The 25,017-nt window shown below is 47.8% G+C and overlaps 2 protein-coding genes across 3 annotated transcripts in view; one reads left to right on the top strand and one right to left on the bottom strand.

Annotated features, from left to right (window-relative positions):
* Window positions 1-6,695: 6,695 nt before the first annotated feature.
* LOC122370840 (microfibril-associated glycoprotein 4-like) lies at window positions 6,696-8,373 on the bottom strand. Its single transcript, XM_043346778.1, has one exon. It carries the CDS (start codon window positions 8,257-8,259, stop codon window positions 7,132-7,134), a length of 1,128 nt encoding a protein of 375 aa, XP_043202713.1. The 5' UTR covers window positions 8,260-8,373; the 3' UTR covers window positions 6,696-7,131.
* Window positions 8,374-16,139: 7,766 nt separating this feature from the next.
* LOC122370839 (cyclin-dependent kinase-like 4) overlaps window positions 16,140-25,017 on the top strand; it is a 36,010-nt gene continuing 27,132 nt past the window's right edge. The window contains exons 1-5 of one of the 2 annotated variants that reach the window (XM_043346776.1): window positions 16,140-16,531; window positions 16,779-16,956; window positions 17,218-17,415; window positions 17,725-17,903; window positions 18,176-18,288. In XM_043346776.1, the coding sequence (XP_043202711.1) occupies window positions 16,786-16,956; window positions 17,218-17,415; window positions 17,725-17,903; window positions 18,176-18,288 (661 nt within the window). In that variant the 5' untranslated portion in view covers window positions 16,140-16,531; window positions 16,779-16,785. Of the gene's footprint in view, window positions 16,957-17,217; window positions 17,416-17,724; window positions 17,904-18,175; window positions 18,289-25,017 lie in introns of both variants that reach the window. The other variant, XM_043346775.1, reaches the window with a different exon arrangement.

The raw sequence follows: 25,017 nt of genomic DNA on the forward strand, positions 1-25,017 counted from the left end.
AAAAACCGAGGCTAGCTAAGTTTTTTTTTTTTTGCTGACAGGGTCGAGATCGCAAAGTCCTATTTTGCAGCCTTATTAGGTGTGACCTGACGATAGATGACCTGCGGTCATAATTTTTACACATGATGCCAAATTTGTAGGTAATAAGCTATGCCAAATAAGCGATGCCAAGTTTTCATCTGGCTAGTTGCGCAACAGTGGTATAATGGCTCTCCACTGCGTCTTGCTCTCTTGTTTATCCTGCAGAGTCTGCGATGCAAAGGTCGCCACCAGGCGGCGCTGCAACTTGCAAGCAGCTCCAGTAATGCGACGGCTAGGTGCAGGGCGGGCGTGTTTACTGACCACCTTGTGTCATCTGTCGGATATCAGGATTATTAGCGAATGATTATTGTGTATTACAAGGCGATAAAGCAATGTGAAGCCAGCCCATAACCCGCGCCCTGGTGGGGTCTGTTTATAACGCGACCTGGTGGGGGGGGGGGCTATTTTTTTGCCCCCCCCTCGTATCTCCGAAACTACTGGACGGATCCGCAAAATTCAAACGGCGTTCGAAAGCCCTGTCAAATTTGTCGAGGGAAACCAAATTTCATTGACCTCGGGGTCACCGATGACGTCACAGGTCAGGTCAAAGATGAAATGTTTCACCGTTCACGGGTCCTCTAGGGAAGGCGCTACAACACCGAGGAAAACGCATTTTGTCGAGAATCAGCAATAGGGCGTCAGTTGCCTAGTAGATATGTTGCTATTAGAGGTCACTGACAATACTAGGTCAGGTCACAGGTCAGGTCACCAAGGGTCACAGGTCAGGTCACATGAGCCCAACTTTACTAAGGTTGTGTGATGCATGTTTTATGGCCAATTTTTCATTTCCAACTCAATGGTGTTGGTTATAAGACTATCAGGTACGGCTTAGGCCACTTTCTGGCGAAGTTCAGGTCGAGGTCAGGTCAAGGTCAGGCCAAAAAAGGTCAAATTTCAAAGTTGATAGTTTTGCATAAAATGGGTATTGATTCGATGCAGCTCGTCACGGGGAGTCTAATGGTGGTCTTTGTTTTGCGCTACGGGGTCTAGAATTGCTAAAAATTGAGTTTGAAAATTTGACGTCATCAATTTTGAACAGTTTTTTCGCTATAACTTCGCCAAAAAAAGAGGTATCAATCTCAAATTTGGTATGTGGATGAAAGGCGCTAAGGACTATCACATATATTCCGGTTTTTGCGAAATTCAAAAAACTTTTTGGATTTTTCGATTATTATATCCAAAAAAATTATTTTTTGATTTTTGGGGGTCAAAATCCAAAAATTTCAAAAATCCGAGATAGCAGTTTTGTAGCCCTGTCGATTCTACAGCTTTTATGTCTTAATCATTTTTCTGTATTTGCAAAGCTATAGGCCTGACAGCTCTTCCCGCGAAACCCTTTTTTGGGTCGAAAACGGCAGAACATGACGTCACTCTGACGTCATTTCCGGCCAACCTATCATAGCCTATGGAAAAATTTTTGGTCACAATGTGTAAAATTGATGTCCGGGAGGGTACTGAAAGTTTGGTGACGATCGGCGTAGCGGTTCTCGAGATATATTGAAAAGTCTGGAGGGGGGGCAAAAAATAGCCCCCCCCCCACCAGGGCGCGGGATAATATTTAGCCCATGATAAGGCGATAAGCCTATGATATTTAGACATTTACGCATCGATGCACTGAACAAATAGAAGGATCTACTGAAAAAAGGTTGACTATAGTCTCACCACTCAACTGTACAATGGTTCGTACATTATGTGGATAATAAGAATTAGATGATTGTCAAAACAAAAAATCCTGATCAATGTTGCATGAATGGTACATGCGTTATACGAATCATAAGAATTAGATGATTGACAAAATATGTCCTGCTGATCAATGTTTCATGATCCCTCACCTTGCAGACCCGGCGGCGTGTAGGTACTCCCTGCTCTCCCCAGTCCGCTCCCCACTCTCTCCCGAGACCGCAGCGGCCAGGGACCTGCCGCCTCCAGCTACTTCTGTCTGGGACAGGAGGGTGGATAACAGGGCAGCTAGCGCTCCGAACGCGGCCAGGACGCCAGCGCCGCTGGTCAGGCAGGAGCAGGATGGTCCGGACACTGAACCTGTCAGAAAACCGAATATGTGTCAGTCAGCAGTTCCTTGGCATGATTTTTATCTAAACGTTAGAGTTATTATTGTTCCTTAACCTTCGCCCCAGTGCAGTGGGGGGGGGGGGCATATGTTACCACCCTGTCAAGTTTTTTGCGTGTGAATAAAAAACCGCGACGCGTAGCGCCGCGCCGCTTGGGGTAGCTTTTGGTACATCAATTTTGGACAATGTGTGAAATTTTTTACCCCAGGTCATGTCAGGTCAGGTCGCCAGGTCAAGTTAACTGACCATGCCTAAAAAAAATTTGCAATCATGTCCAGCCTGCAGTGTTTGTCAGAAAGCTTTTAAACTTGGTGGATTGCATGCTGTTTTGGGCGTCTACAATTTGTATATCTCGGATTTTTTATATCCGTGACCTAAGGTCAGGTCAGTGGCGTGGCCTTTCCATTACAAGTCAATGGAGAAAAATGAAAATGCCTCTAGATCCGTGTGTACGCATAGGAACAGTCCAAATATTTCAGAATCACAGTAATTTGGACCACCCGTGATGACCTATGTGTCATTTTTGCTGATAGCCTCTAGAAAGGTCATCCGAGGTCATTTGATGCTACAAACAGATTTTTGCCATTAACTCGCGATTGGAAAGAGATAGAACGCTGGGGATGGTCTCACTGTGTTTGTCTTGTTGAGACGCATCGACTGATATGCAACATGACCTTTTCCGGTCAGGTCATGACCTTGACCTGAGGTCAAATTATAGTTCATTCGACGCGTCTCGGCGAGAGGAACACGATTCTGGCAATAGAAATGTCGTGGCTTTTTGAAGTCGAAAGTTATTGTCAAAAACACTTTTCGTAAAATCAGCTATTTTTGGAGTTTTTGCCCTCTGGAGGCTAAACCGTTGACCTGAGGTCAATTTTGATAATAACCTTATCAAAAGAAGAGTTCAAAAGCTATCGATTGCTGTTCCATGCGTTTTTGTAGCTACCATAGTTCCTGAGATAACGGCATGTTTTCTGAAAAATATAATGAAAATTGGCAATTTTTGACCTTTGATGACCTCTGGTGACCCCAATATTGCTCTGACATGAAAAATGACTGAAATACTTTCAAACGTACGCATTGAGAGCTATCGACTGTTTTTTTACCGTGTCTGTCTAGCCCTCTTAGTTTTTTAGTTAGAGGTGGGTGGTAACATATGCCCCCCCCCCCCCACTAGGGCGAAGTTGGCTGAGACCGCCACTGGGGCGCTGGTTAACTAACTGTCTCAGGAAAGTGCACCGAAAGAAATTCCATGGGGAAAAGTTGTCTTTACTTTAAGCATTACATGAGTGATGCACCAAATAAAGAGTAAATTCACGCAAAATATAGGTATTTGAATTTGCTTACCGTCCCTTCCTTCGGCATCCTCCGTCCTCTCGCTTCTTTTCGCTCTTTTGCTCTTCTCTTTTTGCTTATTATTTTCCGTCTTTTCAGCTTCCTCACACATTACATCCTCTACTACACGTAATGCTAATCTCCACATAGCGTCATCGTTCTCTTCCCCTGTGCGAGGATCCGGCGTTTCCAAAGGCAGCTTCAGCGTGGTGGCTGAATTCAATGTCGAGGTCAAGCTCGAGGTCACATCCGAGGTCAAGGTCGAAGATCTCCCGCCTCCTCCGCCTCCCTGGCCCAAAATTCCTCCAACGAAGAGGGCAGCGAGGACGGCGCTGGCGGCTGCCAAAGCCAGAGTGTTGTACCGTGAACAATCGCATGAGGAAGATATTGTGGGGTAGTGGTAGTTGCTGCTACCCCCGTGGCCAGCATAATCTCCATGGTAGACTCCATTGTAACCTTCGCTGTAAACCCCGTTGTGGCTTCCAGTGTTGTAACCTGCATTGTTGTTGCCTATATTGTTGTACCCTCCATTGACTTCATGATCGTTTCCTTTGCCGTCTTTGAGCTCATTGCCGTACCCTTTACTGTTGTGGAGTTCATTGTTGTAGCTTCCAGTGTTGTGTCCTTTTCCATAATTGTTTATCCCATGAGTCGCGATACTGGAATATCCTACACCACTTACAGTTTTGTAGCCCTCACTGTGAGTAACAATGTGGTCAGGTAGGTGCTGGTATCCATCACTTAACCCCACATCGTGGGCATAAGCTTGTGGATGGTATTCGCCCACTTGAGGCTGGTATGCGTTATGAGGAGGTCTTCCATGACCGCCAACCACTGCATGATACCCATCGGTTACTGAAGTATGCTCAACATGTGTTACACCATGTTCGCCTTTTGGAGAGCTATAGTCATGGTGTTCTTCCTTTGGCGGGTCATACCCAGTATACGGGTCACCGTACCCGGCATTCGGGTGGACATACCCATTCCCCGTATCCCCGTAGAAAGATCCGTAGTGACCATACTTGACATACTCGTCATCTTTGTAATCGACATCGGGTAGACCGAGTCCGTCTCCGTGCTTTGCGCGGAGTTTGTTCTGCGCTCTTGAAAGCTGAGGAAGTCCTTCAATTGTAGCAAGAGGTGCTGCAGTAGGAGGGGCTTGTGACGTCATACCAATGACCTGTGACGTCATTGTCAGCCAGTCGATCAAGAGGGCTAGTATCCCGTTGATGGACATGACCGGATTGGATTTTTATATCACCTATAATCGTTTCTAATGTTCTCTTGGATCATTACTTGTTTCTCGGGCTCGTAACTCATGTTCAGTTGATTAGCTCGGCTCAGGTGTTTGTGACTAAGGATGTCCGACTTTGAGTGCGGGTGAAAATTTCCACATCATCAGCTTCTGCCACTCTCTGCAGTCTGTGTCCACTTCACTTCCTGCTCATTGACATCCACTGTCCACCTTTCCACTATTCAGCTCAAATTCAAGCTTCAGTCCTTGAACGTCCACCTATCCGCTTATTTCGCTAGCCTTTCAATTTTTTGTCAACCGTCCACTACTCTGTCTACCTTAACTGCAAAGCTAGACTTTACCGCTAGCGTTTACGAATCCACTTAGGCATACTTAGGTCATCCACGTGCGTCCACATCTACATTCCACCTTGCCACTTCTCGTCCGCCTCCAACTCTCACTCCACCTTAGGTTATGTCCACCTATCCACTCAGTCCTTCCACCTTGCAGACTTTGCGTCAACCCTCTGTCCACCTTTCCACCACCTAGTCCACCTCCAAGGGTCACCTCTCCACCACTCAAGCTCCACTTTCCACAAACAATCCACTCCACAAAGTCCACCCAACAGCCGACCTTTTCGACCTCCAAGCCCGAGCTTTCCTACTGGAGCCTCTCTGGCCGGCCAACTGCTGAACCAAACTCTGAACACGGATTGCCGCATCACGTGACGCCGCATCACACAGCAGTCACGCTGAGTCACGGTCAGTCACGGTCAGTCACGAGCGTCACCGCTGTCACGAGAGCTCCGGATGGTCACGTTTTGTCACTGAAGGTTGTGTTTCGGGTCATGTTTTAGAGTTAGCTTGGTCACGAGTCTATGGTGATCTTCTCCGTTAGTCGCTGTTTGACATTGACCGTACCGGTTCGTAAAGTCACGTGACTTGTCGGCGACGTCTTTGGATAGTCACGTGGTCAGCGGACTTGGAGCGGCGTCAGATTGACGAAGATCACGTGTTGGAAGCAGTGAAGCGAAGCAAGAGTCACTTGATGAATTGCACTGATTGTGACTCAGCAAATACGTCGGCAGACAGAGCTGAGAACTGTATGAGTGGATGAGAATAGTTGTTGTTTTGTTAAGTTGTGTTTTGTTGTTGTTTTTTTTTTGGGGGGGGGGGGTGTGCTTCTCACAGTCAGTAGGCATGTGACCTTTACACGGAAGTCGGAACCTTTAAAGGCATCGATTTGTGTGATGCAATGCATGTCCGTTCCCTCGATATCTTTGCTAGCTACATGTGTAGGTAATCGTTAAATGCTTTTTTTTAGGTGCTCCTGAATTATTTATTGGTGTGCTGTATTTTATGTGTTTCTTGTAGACACTCGTGTCTCTAATTATCCTACTGGGCTCCTACTGTGTTTTAGTCCCATGTTGTTTTCAAAATCACTTCTAAGATCTATTAGGTACTATAGGTCTCATAGTTTATTACTATTCCTAGGCAGTACTTCTCCGATTCTCGCACCATGTTAAGCAGGTACTTTTGTACTCCCGTACTACCTCAACCATCTCCGGTACCTCCATAGTTACACTGGAGGCCAGCCCGTCAGCTCCTACCCACAAAAACACAACACATATTTTACACTCCAGTGATCACGAACTCTTGTAACTGAGCTCCTAACGGTAAGACTCTGACGGGCGACAATGACTGGCGCGGTGAAAAGTGCTGTCTGCGAGCTGCCCTGAATGCGTGATAACTGACGCGGTTAGCTGCCTCACGGAGCCGTGGTTCAGGTGCTACACATGAGGTAAAATCGCGTAGGTACTTGTGCCAGTGCAAGTCAGTGGCCAGATAGGAGCAAACTGAGTCGGACTGGGAATTGGTTGCCAAAACTGGTTTCGGGCAAGTTATTTACGATCGCTATCATTGCCATGTCACACGTATGTTTTTGTGTCTAAAATAATTATGATAAAATTATAGCCATTTATACTCGTAGCTGTTTTATTTTTCTCTGCGTTACCTACCTACTTCTTTCATTGTTGACAAAGTAAGCCGGCAGGTCAGATTGGTAAATGCACGTCAAACATCAGTCGCATTTCACATATTACCGAACAGCAAAACACCCGTCGCTTATCACTTGTCATTGAAAGAGACACTTTTAGGTAACGACAATTCTGTTCAGGGCGATATCAGACCAGTGCGTGCTGGGTGTCATCGCGTCAATCTACCGTCACTTAGCGTCCATCAGACCAGGGCTGCGGAGTCGGCGGATTTTCGGTGACTCCGACTCCGACTCCGGCTCAGGTTTCCAAAATCGACTCCGACTCCGGTCACAACTGTCGACTCCGACCGACTCCGACTCCGACTACGACTCCGACTCCGACTCCGCAGCCCTACATCAGAGTGACGCGAAGATCAGCTAAGCCGGTCTGATCTTCATCTCGGTCTTCATGAGGTGTGTCAGACCCAGCCACGCACCCCACCAGATTCCCCTGGGGTCGCCTCCAGGAGAGACATAACGTCCGTTAAGGTTGCTCAGCCCACAGCTCCCGTACCACCAGGCACCCTGATATTCGTGGGCGCAGTTGGTCTCCGTGTCTTCCGGGATCCTGTCGTGGGTCGAGAATGTGCTGTTGACGCCGTACTCCAGACCATCGCCGGCATCTCCTGAGTAGTTGGATACACTGAGCCTGTATCCGTCCGACTCTGAAGAGACGCTGAAGTTGGTGTAAATGGCGTAAGCTTGGTCACCATCGAACGCGTCGAGGTCCACTCTCAGCACGTACTGCCGATCTGAAGCGGAAGTCAGGTGCCAGACGTGTTCAAGACCCCACCAGAACTCCCCAGTCAGTACTCCGAAGCCTGTCTTGTAGTCGCTCCAGCCGCGGTAGAAGTCTTTGCGCGGTCTGATGTCGTCTCTGCGCTGGATGACCGTCCAGCCTCCTCCGTCTGTGTCCATGTCACAGCGAGCCCGCACTGACCGGGAGCGGTCGGGGTAGACGAGGTAGGTTGCCGTCGGAGAATCCTCCGGCAAATCGCTGCAGTCGCGGGGATGCAGCAGCTTGTCTGACGTCGAATTCTGCTCGGTCTTATTTTGAGCGGGCTGTGAGCTCAGCTCAGGCGACTGAGATTGCTGAATAATAGCTGTGATTTTGGAGAACTCAGATTCATGGTCGTAAATACGGTTAGCGAGCTTGTCAATCAGTGAGCTTTGAATTTCCAACTCGCTTTCGAGCTTGGCTTGCTGACTCTTTTGATTGTAAATTTGTTTATACATCAAATCGTACAGCTCATCGGCGTTCGACCGAAGTTGAACCACCTCTCCTTCCAGTGACTCGACTCGGGATTCGAAGCTCCTCTCCAGTGCCTCCACTCGTGACTCCAGTCTACTGACCATTGAGCGCATTTCTTGCTGGTCCACTTGGGCTAAATCTTGGTCGGCAGTAGGGTTCACCAAAGCATGCTGCTGTTGCTCCTCTGCACTCGCTATCACACAGATCACAATCAACCACCAGAGCACCGTAGTTTTCTGCCGCCGGGCCGCCATTCTCACAGGAGGAGCCTCTCCAAGATCAGATCAGAGGAGATACGCTAACTGCGGGCCACCAGTGACTGAGATCTTTCTGTGAGCTCTCTCTCCGCTGCGAGACTGTCGTGGCGGAGACTGATGCCAGAGCTCTGTGAGAATGATCTCTACCAGACGAGCCCTGTGCTAACAAATCCAAACATTGAGGCCGCTTTAACTAAACATCGAAAGTGCGTTAGTGAGGTTTTGTAATCTGTGGTCAACACGGATGGGTGAAGATTCATTGACCGTGGTGATGTTCATTTCTGTCAACGCGTAAGATCAATGTCAAATCTACCTATCAAAATTATATGTGCACTGGTTTAGTGGTTATGAACAACAGACCTTCGTCCTGAAGAACGCGTAAATGTTTTGGCAACTTGAAGTGGACAAATTGTGTCATTTCCTCCACCATACAATTTTTAAATTCATTTTGAAGTTAATTGAAGTGATTAAAAATCGCACATCTCTGACTGGTTTCAATGTCTTTCTGTTTGTGACCAATTAGCTAAGGGGGCATTAATTATTTTAACAAGCGGCTGTCACCTATTGATAATGTCTCGTCAAACCTTTCCTTTAGCAGTAATAACTCAATTGCGGAGCCCACGGCCTGTTTGCCTCTGAACGCACTGTGATTTGAGCCCAATTACCCTCCAGTACACTGCCGTGGTTGTGGGAAGCGGGAACCAGTTCCTCCCCCGGGACGGGACAGCAACTGGAGGGGCCCCAATAAAGCTGTGTGTGGCACACCTGATCACCCCACTCTCAGCCATGGCTCGAACGGACGCCGTCCCGCCGCTGCCGCTGATGACGCCGCTGATGACGCTGATGACGCTGATGACGCTGGTGACGTCAGCGGCCGCGACTCTCTACGGCTGGCAGCAGGCGGTGACCCTCTCCGGAGCGCACGTGCAGGCCACCACCGCACCGTCAAAGACCACCTGTGGGATCAAATGTGAGGCCCAATACCTCCACGATTGTACCGGCTTCAGTTATGAGCCGGATGACGGCACGTGCCGTCTGCTGTCTGGAGGCTGCCCCGGTCCGGCCGTCGATGGGCAGCAGGGCATCTATTTGAGTGTTCTGCGCCTTCCAGGTAAGAATGTTTGGAAACGTTATATTTGGTGTGATAGATGTGCGATGTTTACTCATGCAAATTAGCGTTCGAAGTTAGGAATTAGCCGTACAAGTCAATGTCAGGTAGATTGGATGCTTGTTAACCCTCGCCCGTATTGGTGTTTTGTATTGGTGTTTTAAGTGTAAAACTGGTTTACTCGAGGGTACTGAAAGTGTCGTCGAGGTCGGCCGCTTTTCAGCGAATTATTCACGATAAACCGAGGCAGAAGATGTCCGTTCGATTCCCCCTCCCTTTCATCCTGTGTATAAGTGTAAGGTGCGAGGTTTAAATACGAGTGTAATTTTGTTCATTATAAACGGTGTAACATTTTCAATTATGATTATTTTTGTTAAAAACGTTCATTCCAATTTAGTTGATTGTTTCAGCTTAAGGTCTTTGCAAGAAAAACACATATTTTATTTATCATTCTATCGAAAAAGGATATGATTTCCAACTGACAACATCCATAAAATAAACGCCTAAAAGTATTATAACCCGCGCCCTAGTGGCGGTCTCAGCCAACTTCGCCATAGTGGGGGGGGGGGGGCATATGTTGCCACCCACCTCTAACTCAAAAACTAAGAGGGCTAGAAAGACACGGTAAAAAGCAGTCGATAGCTCTCAATGCGCACGTTTGAAAGTATTTCGGTCATTTTTCATCTTAGAGCAATATTGGGGTCACCAGAGGTCATCGAAGGTCAAAATTTGCCAAACTTCATTATACCTATTTGTCAGAAAACTTGCCGTTATCTCAGGAACCACGATAGCTAGAAAAACACATGAAAAGCAATCGATAGCTTTTGAACTCTTCTTTTGATAAGATCATTATCAAAATTTACCTCAGGTCAACGGTTAAGCCTCCATAGGTCAAACATTGTGAAAATAGCTGTTTTTGGATAAAACTTTTTTCACGAATAACTTTGAACCAGCAAAGATGAAGAGTTGGCAATGGCACTATCGTGTTTCTCTCCTTCAGTCGCTTCGAAAAATATATTTTTTACCTGGAAAGGTCAAGGTCAAACTTTGACCTCAGGTCAATGTCACGTGCTGACCCAAATAGGTCATGTTGCAAATCATTCGATGCGTCTCGACAAGACAAACACAATGAAGCCATCTTCAGCGTTCTATCTCTTTTCAATCAAGAGTTATTGGCAAAAAGCTGTTTGTAGCCTCAAATGACCTCGGATGACCTTTCTAGAGGCTATCAGCAAAAAAAGACACCCTGGTCGTCACGGGTGGTCCAAATCATTGTGATTCTGAAATATTTGGACTGTTCCTATGCGTACACACTGATCTATGTAGAGGCATTTTCATTTTTCTCCATTGACTCATAATGGGAAGGTCACGCCACTACCCTGACCTTAGGTCACGGATAAAACAAATTCGAGATAACCAAATTATAGGTGACCATTACATCATGCAATCCACCAAGTTTAAAACATCTGACAAACACTGCAGGCTGGAGTCTGGACATAATTGCAAACTTGTTAGGCATGGTCAGTTAACTTGACCTGGTGACCTGACCTGACGTGACCTGGGGTTAAAAATTTCACACATTGTCCAAAATTGATATACAGCAAGCTACTCCAAGTGGCGTGGCGCTATGCGCCGCGGTTTTTTATTCATAGGCAAAAAACGCGACAGGGTGGTAACATATGCCCCCCCCGCCCCCCCCCTCCCCCACTGGGGCGAAGGTAAATGAAAATATTTGACAGCCTGCTTGAAGATGGAGCCAGTTGCTCATGTTTACTGCAGTAAAGGCTGTTCTATGGATGATGGAAAATATTATGGTGCTGTCTTATCCATTTATTTAGATCTATCATCTAAAGAACGCTGGGAATTTGCTAAAAAAGGAAAAAATCGGAAAAAGGAGCCGGACTGCTATAGTTTTCGTGAACATTAATATGATTATCAGTCGATATATCTGACTCTTTCACAGATGCATTTAACGTTTCGTGCGCCTGTCCGGCCGGCTTCAGCCGCTGTGCCGGCCGCTGTCTGAAGCGGCTGGATGTCGCAGTCAACTACATTGAAGCGGAGAGCCAGTGCGCCGCGCTGGGCGCCCACCTGGCCGTGCCCCGCTCCGACGAGGAGAACCAGTGCGCCATCAACGCCTCCCTTGGCAGCCAGGTCTGGCTGGGCGTTACCGACGTCATCACCGAGGGCCAGTTCGTCGGCGCCGACGGCTGCGGCACCGTGCCGTCCACCGGTCCCCGCTGGGCGGACGGACAGCCCAACAACCTCGGGGGAGCGCAACACTACATCGTCCCGTACCCGAGGCAGATCAGTGTCTTGCCGCCTGGCTGGCATGACGCTGGGCTCAATGAACCGGCCCATCCTCTATGTCAGTTGCCCTGTCACTGATCCAACGAGCACAAGCGATCAGCGCAAACAACATACATACACGGCATGCCCTGCGCATGCACAATGCAAGCTCACAAACAGCACTAGCACATACACAAACACAAATAGACCATACACATTTACAGCACTAGCACATACACAAACACAAATAGACCATACACATGTACAGCACTAGCACATACACAAACACATATACCATACACATTTACAGCACTAGCATATACACAAACACAAATAGAACATACACATTTACAGCACTAGCACATACACAAACACAAATAGACCTTACACATTTACAACACTAGCACATGCACAAACACAAATAGACCATACACATTTACAGCACCAGCACATACACAAACACAAATAGACCATACACAATCACAGCACTAGCACATACACAAACACAAATAGACCATACACATGTACAGCACTAGCACATACACAAACACATATACCATACACATTTACAGCACTAGCATATACACAAACACAAATAGAACATACACATTTACAGCACTAGCACATACACAAACACAAATAGACCTTACACATTTACAACACTAGCACATGCACAAACACAAATAGACCATACACATTTACAGCACCAGCACATACACAAACACAAATAGACCATACACATGTACAGCACTAGCACATACACAAACACATATACCATACACATTTACAGCACTAGCATATACACAAACACAAATAGAACATACACATTTACAGCACTAGCACATACACAAACACAAATAGACCTTACACATTTACAACACTAGCACATGCACAAACACAAATAGACCATACACATTTACAGCACCAGCACATACACAAACACAAATAGACCATACACAATCACAGCACTAGCACATACACAAACACAAATAGACCATACACATTTACAGTACTAGCACATGCACAAACACAAATACACTGGCGGTCGCAGCCGCTAGCAAAAGGGGGGGGGGCAAAGTCACACTCGCGGGACATAACATTTATCCATCACCGGAGGGGGGGGGGGGTGATCGGCTCATTTTTTACGTCCACGAGGTGCCGCGCAGTTGGCATTACTTATGCTTCATCCATCTCATTCTTGCGTGAAAAAATCTTTGAGCTCAATTCAAGGCAAAATCACCAGTACCATTTCCCGTCCCACGGTGTTTCCACCGGTCGGGCCACTGCACCATGACGATGGATCGGTGTATCATATACTGGAAGGTCGGGAACGCGGATTCATGACCTTAGCACGATAAAACAATTCGGAAAAGTACAGATACCTCTTGCTTTGAACAAGCATGTGAAACCCAGAGAGCATTTTCAGACTATGACATTTACTCATATAGTTGTGTGGCGGCGGGAGAGAGTAGGTACACCGACCTCTGGAGACCCCTACAGGTTCCTAGCTTTCAAAATTGGCATCTGAGGGCCGCGCGCGACTCCTGCGGGGCTTCGCAACGGCTCTATTGGGGCTCACTCAACCTGCCTAGCCCTACTGCTTAAAAGACTGGCTCTGAGCCCTAAGGACTTCATCAGTCTCTGCCAGCCCCAGGACCCACACCGGCTCATGGGGTCCCGACGTCGAAATATGAGGGAATCTGCGCGGGATCATCAAGACGTAAAGTTACCTCGATCAGTACCAACGTATAGGCTGTGCCGGAGTCTGCGTGAGCCCTCTGATCTTCAGAAGCCCACCATGTATGTTTTCACTTCTTAGAGGCCAGTTTAGGGCCCTCAGAGACCATTACAGGGCCTGCAAACTGCAAAGGCCAGTAGTTTCAGACCATCAGAGACCGAGTTGGGCTCTCAGAGGCTAATGTGGGTTCTTACTCATTACAGGCCAACATGGGGCCCTCAGAGGTCAGCGTGGGGCCCTAAAAGACCTGCATGAGCCGTCGTTGGACCCCAGAGGCCAGCAGAAGGCTCTCAAAGGCCAAGATGGGCCCTCCTCAGAGGCCAATGCATACCCTTAGAGGTCGGCATCGGGTCTTCAGCAGCCAGTGCGGGGCCCTCAATGGCACCTAAAGGTTCGTCTTGGGACACCAAAGACCGGTGTGAGACTCTCAGACGCCAGTTGGGGCCCCTGACGCCGGTTAGGGGCATTCATAGGCAAGATGATGTGGGGCCTCAGAGGTCGATGTGGGCTCTTAGCGGTCAACGTGGGTGCTTGAGCGCCACTGAAATTCCCTCAGAGGTCAGTGTAGGACGCTCGAAGACCGGTGTGGGAGCAACACTAAAAGCTGGGCGTGGGTTTTTTTAGTCTCGTGACAATCGAATAAGGGCAAGGGTCCCATACACCTATGGGGGCCCATTGGGCATTGGTTGTTTGAGGGGGGCAAATGATATGATGGCCCCCGTTATTGGCCTTGGGGGGGGGGGGGCAATGGGGCATGGCCCTGCCATGTGTACACCGCCACTGTGTAATTACACACAGGCCTCTGAGATTACATACTAGCTCATGCAAACTTTATGCAGGCCCCGGAGGTCCCACACTAATCCTTAAGAAACCAAACCGGCATACGGCGTCACCACCGGGCTAAGGTGCACAGCACCAACCCATGAGGTCTTACTTTCACTGAAGGACATGATGTGGAGTTTGCTAATGTAATAATTGAATGAGGACTTTACTCCACAAGAAATCGTTCGGGTCGGAGCTTTCGAATTGTATTACAAAGCTTCGTCAGCGTATCGTAATCGGGTTCGGGGGTATCGGTCGCAAAATTGAGGACTGATTTTCAATTTGACCGATTTTCAATTTTCATACTCATACTCAATTTTCGCAAAATTGAGGACTGATTTTCAATTTGACCGATTTTCAATTTTCATACTCATACTCAATTTTGCGACCGATACCCCCGAACCCGATTACGATACGCTGACGAAGCTTTGTAATACAATTCGAAAGCTCCGACCCGAACGATTTCTTGTGGAGTAAAGTCCTCATTCAATTATTACAGGTCTTACTTTAGTGTCGTAGAGCCACGCTCATTTGGCAGGGCCCACCCGCCACTGCCGAAGAGGGTCTCATGCCAGCCATTGCTCGGCCTACGAGAGCCTCAAGTAAACCCACGCTGATATTCCATATAAGATCCGGCCATACTCGTGAGCCGGTGCCAGCGACGCTGACCGCCAAATTGTCAGAATGCGAAACTGAGCCCACTCATGAGTGAAATTTACGTCCTTTGATGGCGCGAGAAAGAAAATGAAACATACAAAAAGCTTTTCTAGGACTTTTGTTCGATCTGAAAGGTGGGGCCAAAAGATAGTATGGCCCCACCTTTCAGCACCAAAGGGGGCCATGGCCCCCGTGGCCCCCCTGGGACCGCCTATGCACAAATAGACCATACCTACACATTTACCTACAGCACTAACACATACACAAACACAAATAGACCATACACATTTACCTACAGCACACACGGACAACGTGTGCACAATACAAATACATGCACCGCGTACACACATACAATTACACAGCAAATGAACAGAGCATGCACATACGCAGCACATGCAAACACAAGGAGCGCATGCAGAGAGCTACATACATGTAATTGTACACACCATACGCAAACGTAAAAGTGCTGAGCGCGGGAGGGTCGGGAGCTTTGCTGTCACAGATCCACGGAAAACATACCAACAACATTTTGCCGATTGTTGCAAAGTTGTGACAGTTCTAACCCTATAAGTTGTATGCATGAAGAGCTGACTTGAAAATGTCAGGTATGACAATATTCATCATTAAACTATCTATACGAGTATACGAGTATACTATACGAGATTTAACTATCTATATCTAAACCATCTATCTATATCTAAACTAAACTATCTCGTATTAAACGCGTAATGAGGCATTACAGTAAAGAACGTGGCATTACAGTAACGAACGTGGTGGGTGCCCCCCCCCCCCTTTCCTGAGCCGAGGAGGATAATTCATTCAATTTATAAATATCTGTTATGTTTTTTGCCCTTCAATCAATGAAATGTGTAAAATGAAATCCTATGGTATTATGTATGAAATAAGTAATCTATCAGATATTTTCCAGCTAAAGTTAGCTGGCTAGGTCGTATTGCTGCCTGTGTTTATATGACTTCACGTCTTATCTTGACACGAGTAGCGAAGACTTGAAACTTGGTGGATGTCTGCTGCATAGTTGTGACCTAAAGAGACCGAAGTTTGGTGATGATCTGAATAAAACTTTGGTTGTTATTTGAATTTTGGTGATGACCGCTTGTTTGTGTCACCCTGTAGTATCGAATTTACGCAAACGTTTAGGTATAGTATAAAACATAAACATGCCTATTGCTTATCCACCGACCAACAGAGCGATGATGTCATCACGGGCTGGCGTTCGTCGGTGCTTTGGATCGATAATGAGGAGGTAGTCGGGTCAGTCGGCGGTGAGCGTCGGTCGTGACGGGACTGACCTCCAGGTGACCTTATAGTCGCCGCGGCGACTACCCACAGCGCCAGGGCGACGAGAGCGAAGAGAGAAGTGGGGGTGTCGCTGTTGAGTTATGGAGAGGCACTGAAATTGAAAGTTGAGTTTTTTTTTTTAGTGAGGATCCAGGGAAGTTGGTGTGCCAGTGAATGGAGGACGGAGGTTCGTCTCAATGTCAACTGAATTTAGACTTAAGTAGGCATAAAAATTCAGTAGTCATTTTTCGAGAGCCATTGTAGTTGAAAGTCGGATGAGAGCTGCCCTAAGTGTTTCCAAGAGCTAGGAGCTTGGACCGAGGATTGACCGCGCTGTGGTGACGCAGGAACCACTGGTGAGCTAACGTGAGTTCTGGACGGTGTCCGTTGGACGCTTATCTTATATTTTATCAGAAATGCTATGAACTGCTTGTTGCCACTTTCTTATTATTAACCTCTAAACATAATTTCTAACGTATTCATATGAAGCATCTATCTGTTCATCAAACGCGCCTACTCTAATCTTTCTCTTTCTCTAAGTATGTCTTATTTTATGCCTTAATCTCGCTAACTAGTCCTGATTTGATTGAGTACCCTTCCCAGATTTACCATGGAGAAGTACGACCAGCTCGGCGTGGTAGGCGAGGGGTCGTACGGCGTGGTCATCAAATGTCGACACAGGGAGTCGGGAAGGATCGTGGCCATCAAACGCTTTCTGGAGGGCGAGCAGCAAGACGTGCACGTGCGAAAAGTGGCCATGCGCGAGATAAGGACGTTGAGGGTGAGTATTATTGGTGAGATGAAGGATGCATTAGGAAACTTGCCATTGTCACGCGTCTGTAAGCCTGTCACATTGACAGCATACCCCACATTCGTTACCTTGTCTCTCGCCTTGTCCTTTCTAGTCGTCCACTATTCATAACTCAAATCAAAAGGATACGAACCCCACAGTCGAAATATCACCTGAACACATCCACTGAGTACATTGTAAGACCAGGAATCCCTCTTTTGCTGCTTCTAACGTTGTACTGCATGTTCACAGCGTCTGCGACACGAGAACCTGGTGAACCTGCTGGAGGTGTTCCGTCAGAAACGACGCCTCTGTCTGGTGTTTGAGTTTGTGGAGAACACAGTGTTGCACCTGCTGGAGGCCAGGGGGGACGGAGGTCTGCCGCCGGACGTCGTCAGGAGCTACATGCTGCAGCTGCTGAGGGCGCTGCAGTTCTGCCACGCACAGTCGGTATGAATCATTGCGCAAGCGGGAAATATGATCCTTAGCTCTGAATTGATCACAGTTTTAACGTCCTCGAAGGAGACTTTATAATTTATAATTTGTTTGAAATGGATGCTTGTATCATGTCCGATTTACATGCGATGCCGCTGGCGCGATGTCTGTCTTTTATGTCTCTGATATATTATCAAACTAATTCAGAACGGCATAGCTTGACAGATCCGCACATGCTCGGCTAAGTAGATAAACCTACGACATCAATATAATTATTACTGTCTGGAAACATGGTCAGCGGCGAAACATCTCTTCGCTGCACAGATCATCCATCGCGACATAAAACCGGAGAACGTTCTGATTTCGGCCGGCGGCGTGGTCAAACTGTGTGACTTCGGCTTCGCGAGACCCCTGGCGGCGCCCGGAGAAAGCTGCACTGACTATGTCGCCACTAGATGGTACCGTGCTCCCGAGCTGCTCGTCGGTGAGACAGCCTATGGCAAGTGAGTTTATCATGCTTTTACTAAGAAATTGTCAAGTGGCTGACTGGGCTTGTGTGTCTTGATGTGGAAGGTTTGAAGCGAATAAAAAACAGGACCAAACATCAAACCTTGCACGCACCCAACTCAACGGAATTGATGTTAACAAACATATCGAGAAATTCGTACTAATTTGACGTTGCAAACCTGAACAGATAAATGTGATTATGTGAATATACCTGTAGGTGGATTTGTTAATTTTTATGTAGGTATGTTTATATGTCTGTGTTTGACAGGGAGGTGGATATTTGGGCGTCCGGCTGTTTGTTTGCCGAAATGCTCACTGGCGATCCACTCTTTCCCGGCGAGAGTGACGTAGACCAGCTACATCACATTCTGCAGGTCACAGGTCAGGTCGCAGGTCAGGTCACAGATCAGGTCACAGGCTAGGTCACAGATCAAGTGACAGATTTAGTCACTATGTAGAGTTCGTTGGATAGACGTAGAGGCCATGCCCACCTCCATGGAGGTTATGCTCTCATATGATGTTATATTTATCGGTCAACCTATTTTTTTTTTACAAAAAGAAGACGTTACGTGACGTTAACCAGCTTGGTGTAAAGAAACTCCGCATGGTGTGTCGTTTCGGGAACTAGCGAATGAAGTTTAGTACCGCCGTTCACCGGTGGATGGCGCTAGCTGGTAGTTTCGGCGAAAAATCCGTCTGAGATGTTTGAACGCTTCCCTTAATCCCTTGTTCAAACATGGACCCCGTCAGTCCCGGCAGAGGTATTTGTCCAGTGTACCTACACCGCACCTGAGGACGGGTCAGCTGAGGGAGGGGAGCCTCACTATTGTGGCCCGAGGAATGCCGCGCCGGTCGGGGGACGGGGTCGGGAGGAGGGAGGGGGGGTAGGTAGCGCCGTTCTTGCGGTGACGGGCTGGCTTGTCGCCTGGCTACGCTCAGTCGGCGAGGCGCTGCGTATGACCCGGGAGCAGCTGAGAGTCCATATAGACAACTGGCCCGTTTGTAAGCACGAACACTTGGAATATTGCTGTTGCAGAATTTTAGCATAGGATTAGGGACGATGTTATTTTTTTGCCAAATTTTGTGTAGGTAGGTACATGTAGGGAATTGATAGAAGTTTATTGTGACAGTTTCCAAAAAAAAAAAATCAGTACAAATTTCGTTGAGATATCGAGGTTTTAGTGACGTCATGATTTGAGTTTTTGACAAAAAACGACACATGTTAAAAAAAAAAATGATAGGTAAAAAATCGCAGAATAGACACAAACAGACATGCCGTAAACGTCATTGGACTGCCAATACCTACCATGAACAATCAAATTGCCATCTTCGATTTTTGATTACCTATCGTTCTACGGTTTCCAAAATCTTGAACGGAATCTTGGCAATTTCTTGTGACTACTTCATGACCATGATGCATGCATTTCATAACCCGCACCCCGCTGGGAGTCCTTTAGGTACATACACGCCCTGCTGGTGGGCGGGGGTGTTTGAACACCCCCTTTTAACTCGGCTCCTGGGCCATGTAGCGATACGGGGAAAGCGACGTTCGAAAAAGCGTAAGGAATGATGGCGAAATTACTTAAGGCCGTGTTACACTGCCGAATTTTGGCCACGACCCTGTCGCCGAATCACGTCGTGTAGGAAATCGACGAACAGTTTACCGACAGAGGCGAACAGTTCGCCGACAGAGCCCGATTTGCAGAAAACGGGTGAGGGGCCCCCCTAATCGTGCGCGGGTCGAAGCTGATCCATGATTCGGCGAACATCGCGAATGAATGGCGAATCTGTTGCGAATAGTCGGCGATACCTTGGCAACAAGTCGACGCACGCAGCGACATGTCGGCGACGACTCGGCGACTGTTTGGCGATCATGTTCGTTTATTATAAATTCGGCGAACGGCCACGAAATTTTCATTTTTCATGAAATATTCGTGGCGGTCGTGACGAACCGTAAAAGTCGCGCGGTGGACACCGACTGGTCTGCGAAATGCCAAGACCGTGGAAGAAAGATCCCGAATCGGTCCGCGACATAGGATGACTTGCATATTCGTGCACACTCGTGTACCAAAATTCGGCAGTGTAACAAGGGCTTTAGGTCACTTTTTCGGTCAGGTCAAAGGTCAGGTCACCAGAGGTGTTTTGGACCCATGCTACTTAAAGCCCAATTTCATGTGTTTGACCTGACCTTGACCCAACCTGTGACCTTGAAATTCAACTTTCAGGTACTCATCGGAAGTGTCTCGTCGCGTTCTTTCGTTTGTCTCCTCGTCCGTTTTGCTGCGTCTATTGGTTCTTGAGTTATCGGCTGGGTAGCTCTATTGGTTCCCGAGTTGTGCGCCGCTTTTTGAAGAAAAAATGTTGACATAGGCAAAATTTGACCTCTGGCGGCCTGACCTTTCACCTGGCTTAAAAAACGATTAACTATTTTCTTCATTATTTTTTAACGCTGTTTTGAATGCCACTTACCACGTGTCACCACGTGGCCCAGGAGCCGAGTTAAACGTGTGAAAACGCCCCTCCCCCTCAGCACGACACGGAAAACTATGACCATCAGCACGGTGCGGGTTAACTTGACAGTTGAGCTTATCAGTTATCCGCCCCCTTCTAGCCAAACGCTCATCCGCTGTTTTAGCCTGCGTCAGGGAAACTGAGGACGCCGAGACCCCGGACCTGGTGGCTGCCCTGGCCCCTCAAGCAGATTGATGCCGAGTTGCTTCGCATCGTTGATATCGAGGACATCAACGATGTACCCGGTCAATTTTCTTTCGCCGCCGACCTGAATATTATATGGATGGTGTTGGTCTGGCAGGGGGTTTGAGTGAATTTCTCTTTGGCCATACTGTGCTGTTCGCCCGAGAGCTACAGTGGCGTCACAGCGGTCAATATTTTTATTCTTACCCCTTTCCACACAGTATTCATTTTATTACATGGCCGGTGATGGCCCACTCCAACACGCTGATAAATATATCGTTAAATATGTCGACGCTCAGAAGAAAAATGACAAAAAATTCAGACGCGTGGATTGCTATTGGCAGTTGTCATGGACTAACAAAAATATGTAATCCCTCAGAATGAATACTATATTGATGAGAAACCGTCAAGTGCCCCAAGGTACGGTTCCGTTTCTGGTGAATAACTTAGCAAAAAAAAAAAAAAAACGGCCGCAGAGCCGCGATTTTAGCAGCATCGTGTTCGCCTCGCTCAGGCGCGTCGAATGGTATACTTTTTGTTTGGGTGAGGTCAACTTAAGGTGTTGACCTCAGGTCACGGTCAGGTCAGCGCCCCCAGGTCACGACATTGGTCGAAGTAGGTTATATCGCATATCATTCGATTTGGCAGGTCTTCCTGAGTCCATTGGTTGCTTTCCCGACTCGCTAGCTCAAATTGCTCGGGAGTTATTGACGAAAAACTAATATGACCCTAATGACGTCACACAAGGTCAAAATTGCAAAACTGACGCATGTTTCCTTGCAAGGAGCATGCATCAAAAAGCACGATTCTGTGTGCTTGAGATAGTTGGAGATCGTTCCCGGCGCCAGAATAGCAGTTTTCATTTTTCCCCATTGACATAACGGTGAGGTCACGAAAATGGCCTGACCTCATATGATCTTTAGGAAATTCCGAGACATACAAGTTATGAGACTCGTAATGGATATTAGATCATGCAAGTTTCATTTCCCTGTGAAAGCTACTCTGGCAGTGAGGGCGTTGCGAAGTTGCGACATCTGACGACCGTGCAGAGGTTCCCTTATGACGTCATTGTTCAGTGACCTGACCTGACCTGAAAATGCGGTTGGCGTCAAAAGATCCGGCTTGAATCAAAGGTCAGGTATGCCAAGTTAAAGCTCTTTACGTAGAATAACGGAAATTTCTGAGTATGAGCGGCCGGCCGGCCGTGTTCACGATTCTGCGACGCTTATATCTCAGCAACCACTTGACCGATTTACATGCGGTAAATTTTGTAGGGTAGCTTCATTCCTTCTACCAAGTATTGGAATATTCCCGATGCATGTGGGTGACCTCTTATGCACGTGCCACGTGCAAAACGAAGAGGTGTCAGTTTTGTAATTGTTGCAATATCTCGGTAACTACTTGGCCGATTGCGCCGAAAGTTGGCATGTAGGTACAGGGTGCGGAAAAAGTTCTGTCATATCTCCGCATTTCCACAAACAAATGCAACCTCAGCAGCTATATTTAATAAAACCACCAAACACTGGTTGCCACATCTTACCACATGCTTTCACTCCCCCCTCACTCAATATAACCCCCCTCAGCGGTGACGACCTTCTCCACACAAGGGTGAAAAGACTGGCATGTCTTGAAGATGTAGGCGGGGTCCATCGTCTCCCACGTCTTCACGATGTGCGCTTTGAGAGCCTCCACATTAGGATGGGACACTCCCTGGACCTCCTCCTGCAATACGCTCCAGATGCCGTTGTCGAGGGAGTTCAGGTCGGGTGACTGAGGAGGCCACATCTCCCTGCGCCAGAAATGGGCCTCCCCCCGACCCCTCCCGTCAGCTTCTGCTGGGTGGAACTTGCAGTGTGCACGGGCGCTCCGTCCTGCTGGAGCACAAAATTGCCGAGTGGATAGGTCTTCAGGATCCATGGGATGACGTCATACACCACCCTCTTCACCTTCTCATTGGCATCAATGAAGAGCATCGGGCACTTCTTGCCGTCCGAACCCACCACGCCGAGCACCATCACTTTCTGTGGATGTTTATTCACCGGATTGAATCGAATCATCGGATCGACAGTCTCCCCCTTGGTCTCCCCTGCTCGTATTTTGGCTTTATGCGCATGACTGTTCGCCAGGTGACTCCACATTTTGCCGTAACCTGCTTATCGGTCATGCCCGATTTGGCGGCCGCCGCAGGCACCCAGCGACGAGGCGTCGTTTAGCCTGCATTTTCATGACTGACCGTGAATGGCTGGTAGTTTCTGCCCTCCGGCCAGGTGGCTAGGTCACCGAAGGTCACGCCTGCGTCTATTCGCTGCCCAGAACTCAACCGCAGCGCTCGTAGGCGAGATAAGCATGCATATGACAGAACTTTTTCCGCACCCTGTAGGCACCCACTAGGCACTGCATATCCATGTGCCAGAGTTGGGGTGCTGCTGCACGTGCGCACGTGCAGGGGTCGTTTCCAGATCTCGAGAACGGCTGGACCGATGGCGCTCAAATTTGGTACACGGTTAGAGACCAGTTAGTAGGGTGCCGTGCACAAGTCAGTTGGGACCCTTTGCACGTGCGCACGTGCAGGGTGCCGCTTCCATATCTCGAGAACGGCTGGGCCGATTGTGCTCAAATTTGGCACATCGTTAGAGACCGGTTAGTAAGGTGCCGTGCACAAGTCAGTTGGAGGTACCCCCTCGAAATTTCGCACGTGCAAGCAGGGCTGTGGAGTCGATGGATTTTCGGCGACTCCGACTCCGACTCCGACTCCGGGCAGAATTGTCGACTCCGACCGACTCCGACTCCGGGCAGAATTGTCGACTCCGACCGACTCCAACTCCCGACTCCGACTCCGCAGACCTAGCAGGGCTGCGGAGTCGACAAATTTTCGGTGACTCCGACTCCGACTCCGGCTCGGGTTTCTAAAATCGACTCCGACTCCGACTCCGACTCCGGTCACAACTGTCGACTCCGACCGACTCCGACTCCGACTCCGACTTCGACTCCGCAGCCCTGCGTGCAAGGCCCACCCTCTCGCTCGCTCCGTTAGTCGCCCCAAAAGGTGTTAGGTATACTGGTTTTTAAATGATGTAACTTAAAATTGAAGATATATTTCGGCATTTCCTCAACGCTGGCAGGTGTCGCATTCATTTTGTTTTACTGGACAGTAAACTTGAAATGATAGGGTAACTTTTATATTGAAGTTGTGGCGTAGGTATTACAAATGTCTACAAAGCGGCTAAATTGCCCCACCAGCAGGGTTATTTGGCAGGGGTGTGGGGCATTTTGGCCGGTTTACTTTGAGGTCGGGATTTCTTGTTATAGGCGAGTCAGCTTCAGATTAAGCAATGACGTGTGTCCTATGACGCAGTTGACGCATTTTGGAAGTTGACTCAGCGGTCATGGTTTCCAAAAGAATCGGTCACAAATAGTCCAAGGGGTTGACCTCAGGTCACGTTACCTCAGGTCGCTTGACCTCAAGGTCACGTGTCTTCAATGTCATCATGTATATCGTTCGATGCGCCTTGACGAGCTGAACACAATAATACCATTTGCGCGGCTGTATCTTTTTCTGTACGGAGTTATTAGCAAAACAAAACGTTTAATAACATTTGATGACGTCACATGCCCTTACAGTTGCCCAATAGGAAATAAGGCATGAATGGTCCATGAAGTTAAAGTTGGTCATGAATTATGTCATTTATGATGGTATAATTGACCATGACAACTCGGCTGTCCCAGCATAGTGACCTTGGGCGCACCGGCCAAGTTGGCCCGCTAGTCCCGGCTAAATAACCCCACATTGCCATTCTGAAAATTGTTGTCTAAGTAAAGTAGTCATGGCTGTACGGAACTAGATAATATTGCTCTTGGAACCGCTGATCACCCCCAGGAATGGCGCTATTATGTCGGAATTCGTTTACAGCCCAAATACTACATGAAATACAACTTTTTAAACGGAAGTAAAGCTTACCATTTTCTAAAGAAATTCACGTTTTATAATATGTATTATCCTTCGCCCCGAGTGGCGGGGGCGGAGGGAGGGGGCGTTTTGGCCACACCTGCCAGTTTTTTGCGCGTGCAACGAAACTTTGTATAGCTTATCATACATCAATTTCGCATGGTGTGTGAAAATTTTGATCCCAGGTCACGTAAGGTCAGGTCACCAGGTCAACTTAAGTAACCATACCTCTAAAAAACTTTGTGGTTCTGTCATTCCTACAGTGTACATCCCAGAAGTTTGAAACTCGTTTCAAACTTTCAAACTTTTGCATGAGGAAATCAGTATACATCTCGGAAGTTTCATATCGGTGACCAGCTAAATTTTGCGACCTCTCCATTATAAGTCAATGGGGGAAAGTTGAAATGCTCTTTGTTTGGCCGTAAACAACCTCAAACACCGTGACATAGGTAAGCATGACACACTGAACC

Source organism: Amphibalanus amphitrite, unplaced genomic scaffold (assembly GCF_019059575.1).
Source record: "Amphibalanus amphitrite isolate SeventyFive unplaced genomic scaffold, NRLGWU_Aamphi_draft 001172F_arrow, whole genome shotgun sequence".
Taxonomy (NCBI): domain Eukaryota; kingdom Metazoa; phylum Arthropoda; class Thecostraca; order Balanomorpha; family Balanidae; genus Amphibalanus; species Amphibalanus amphitrite.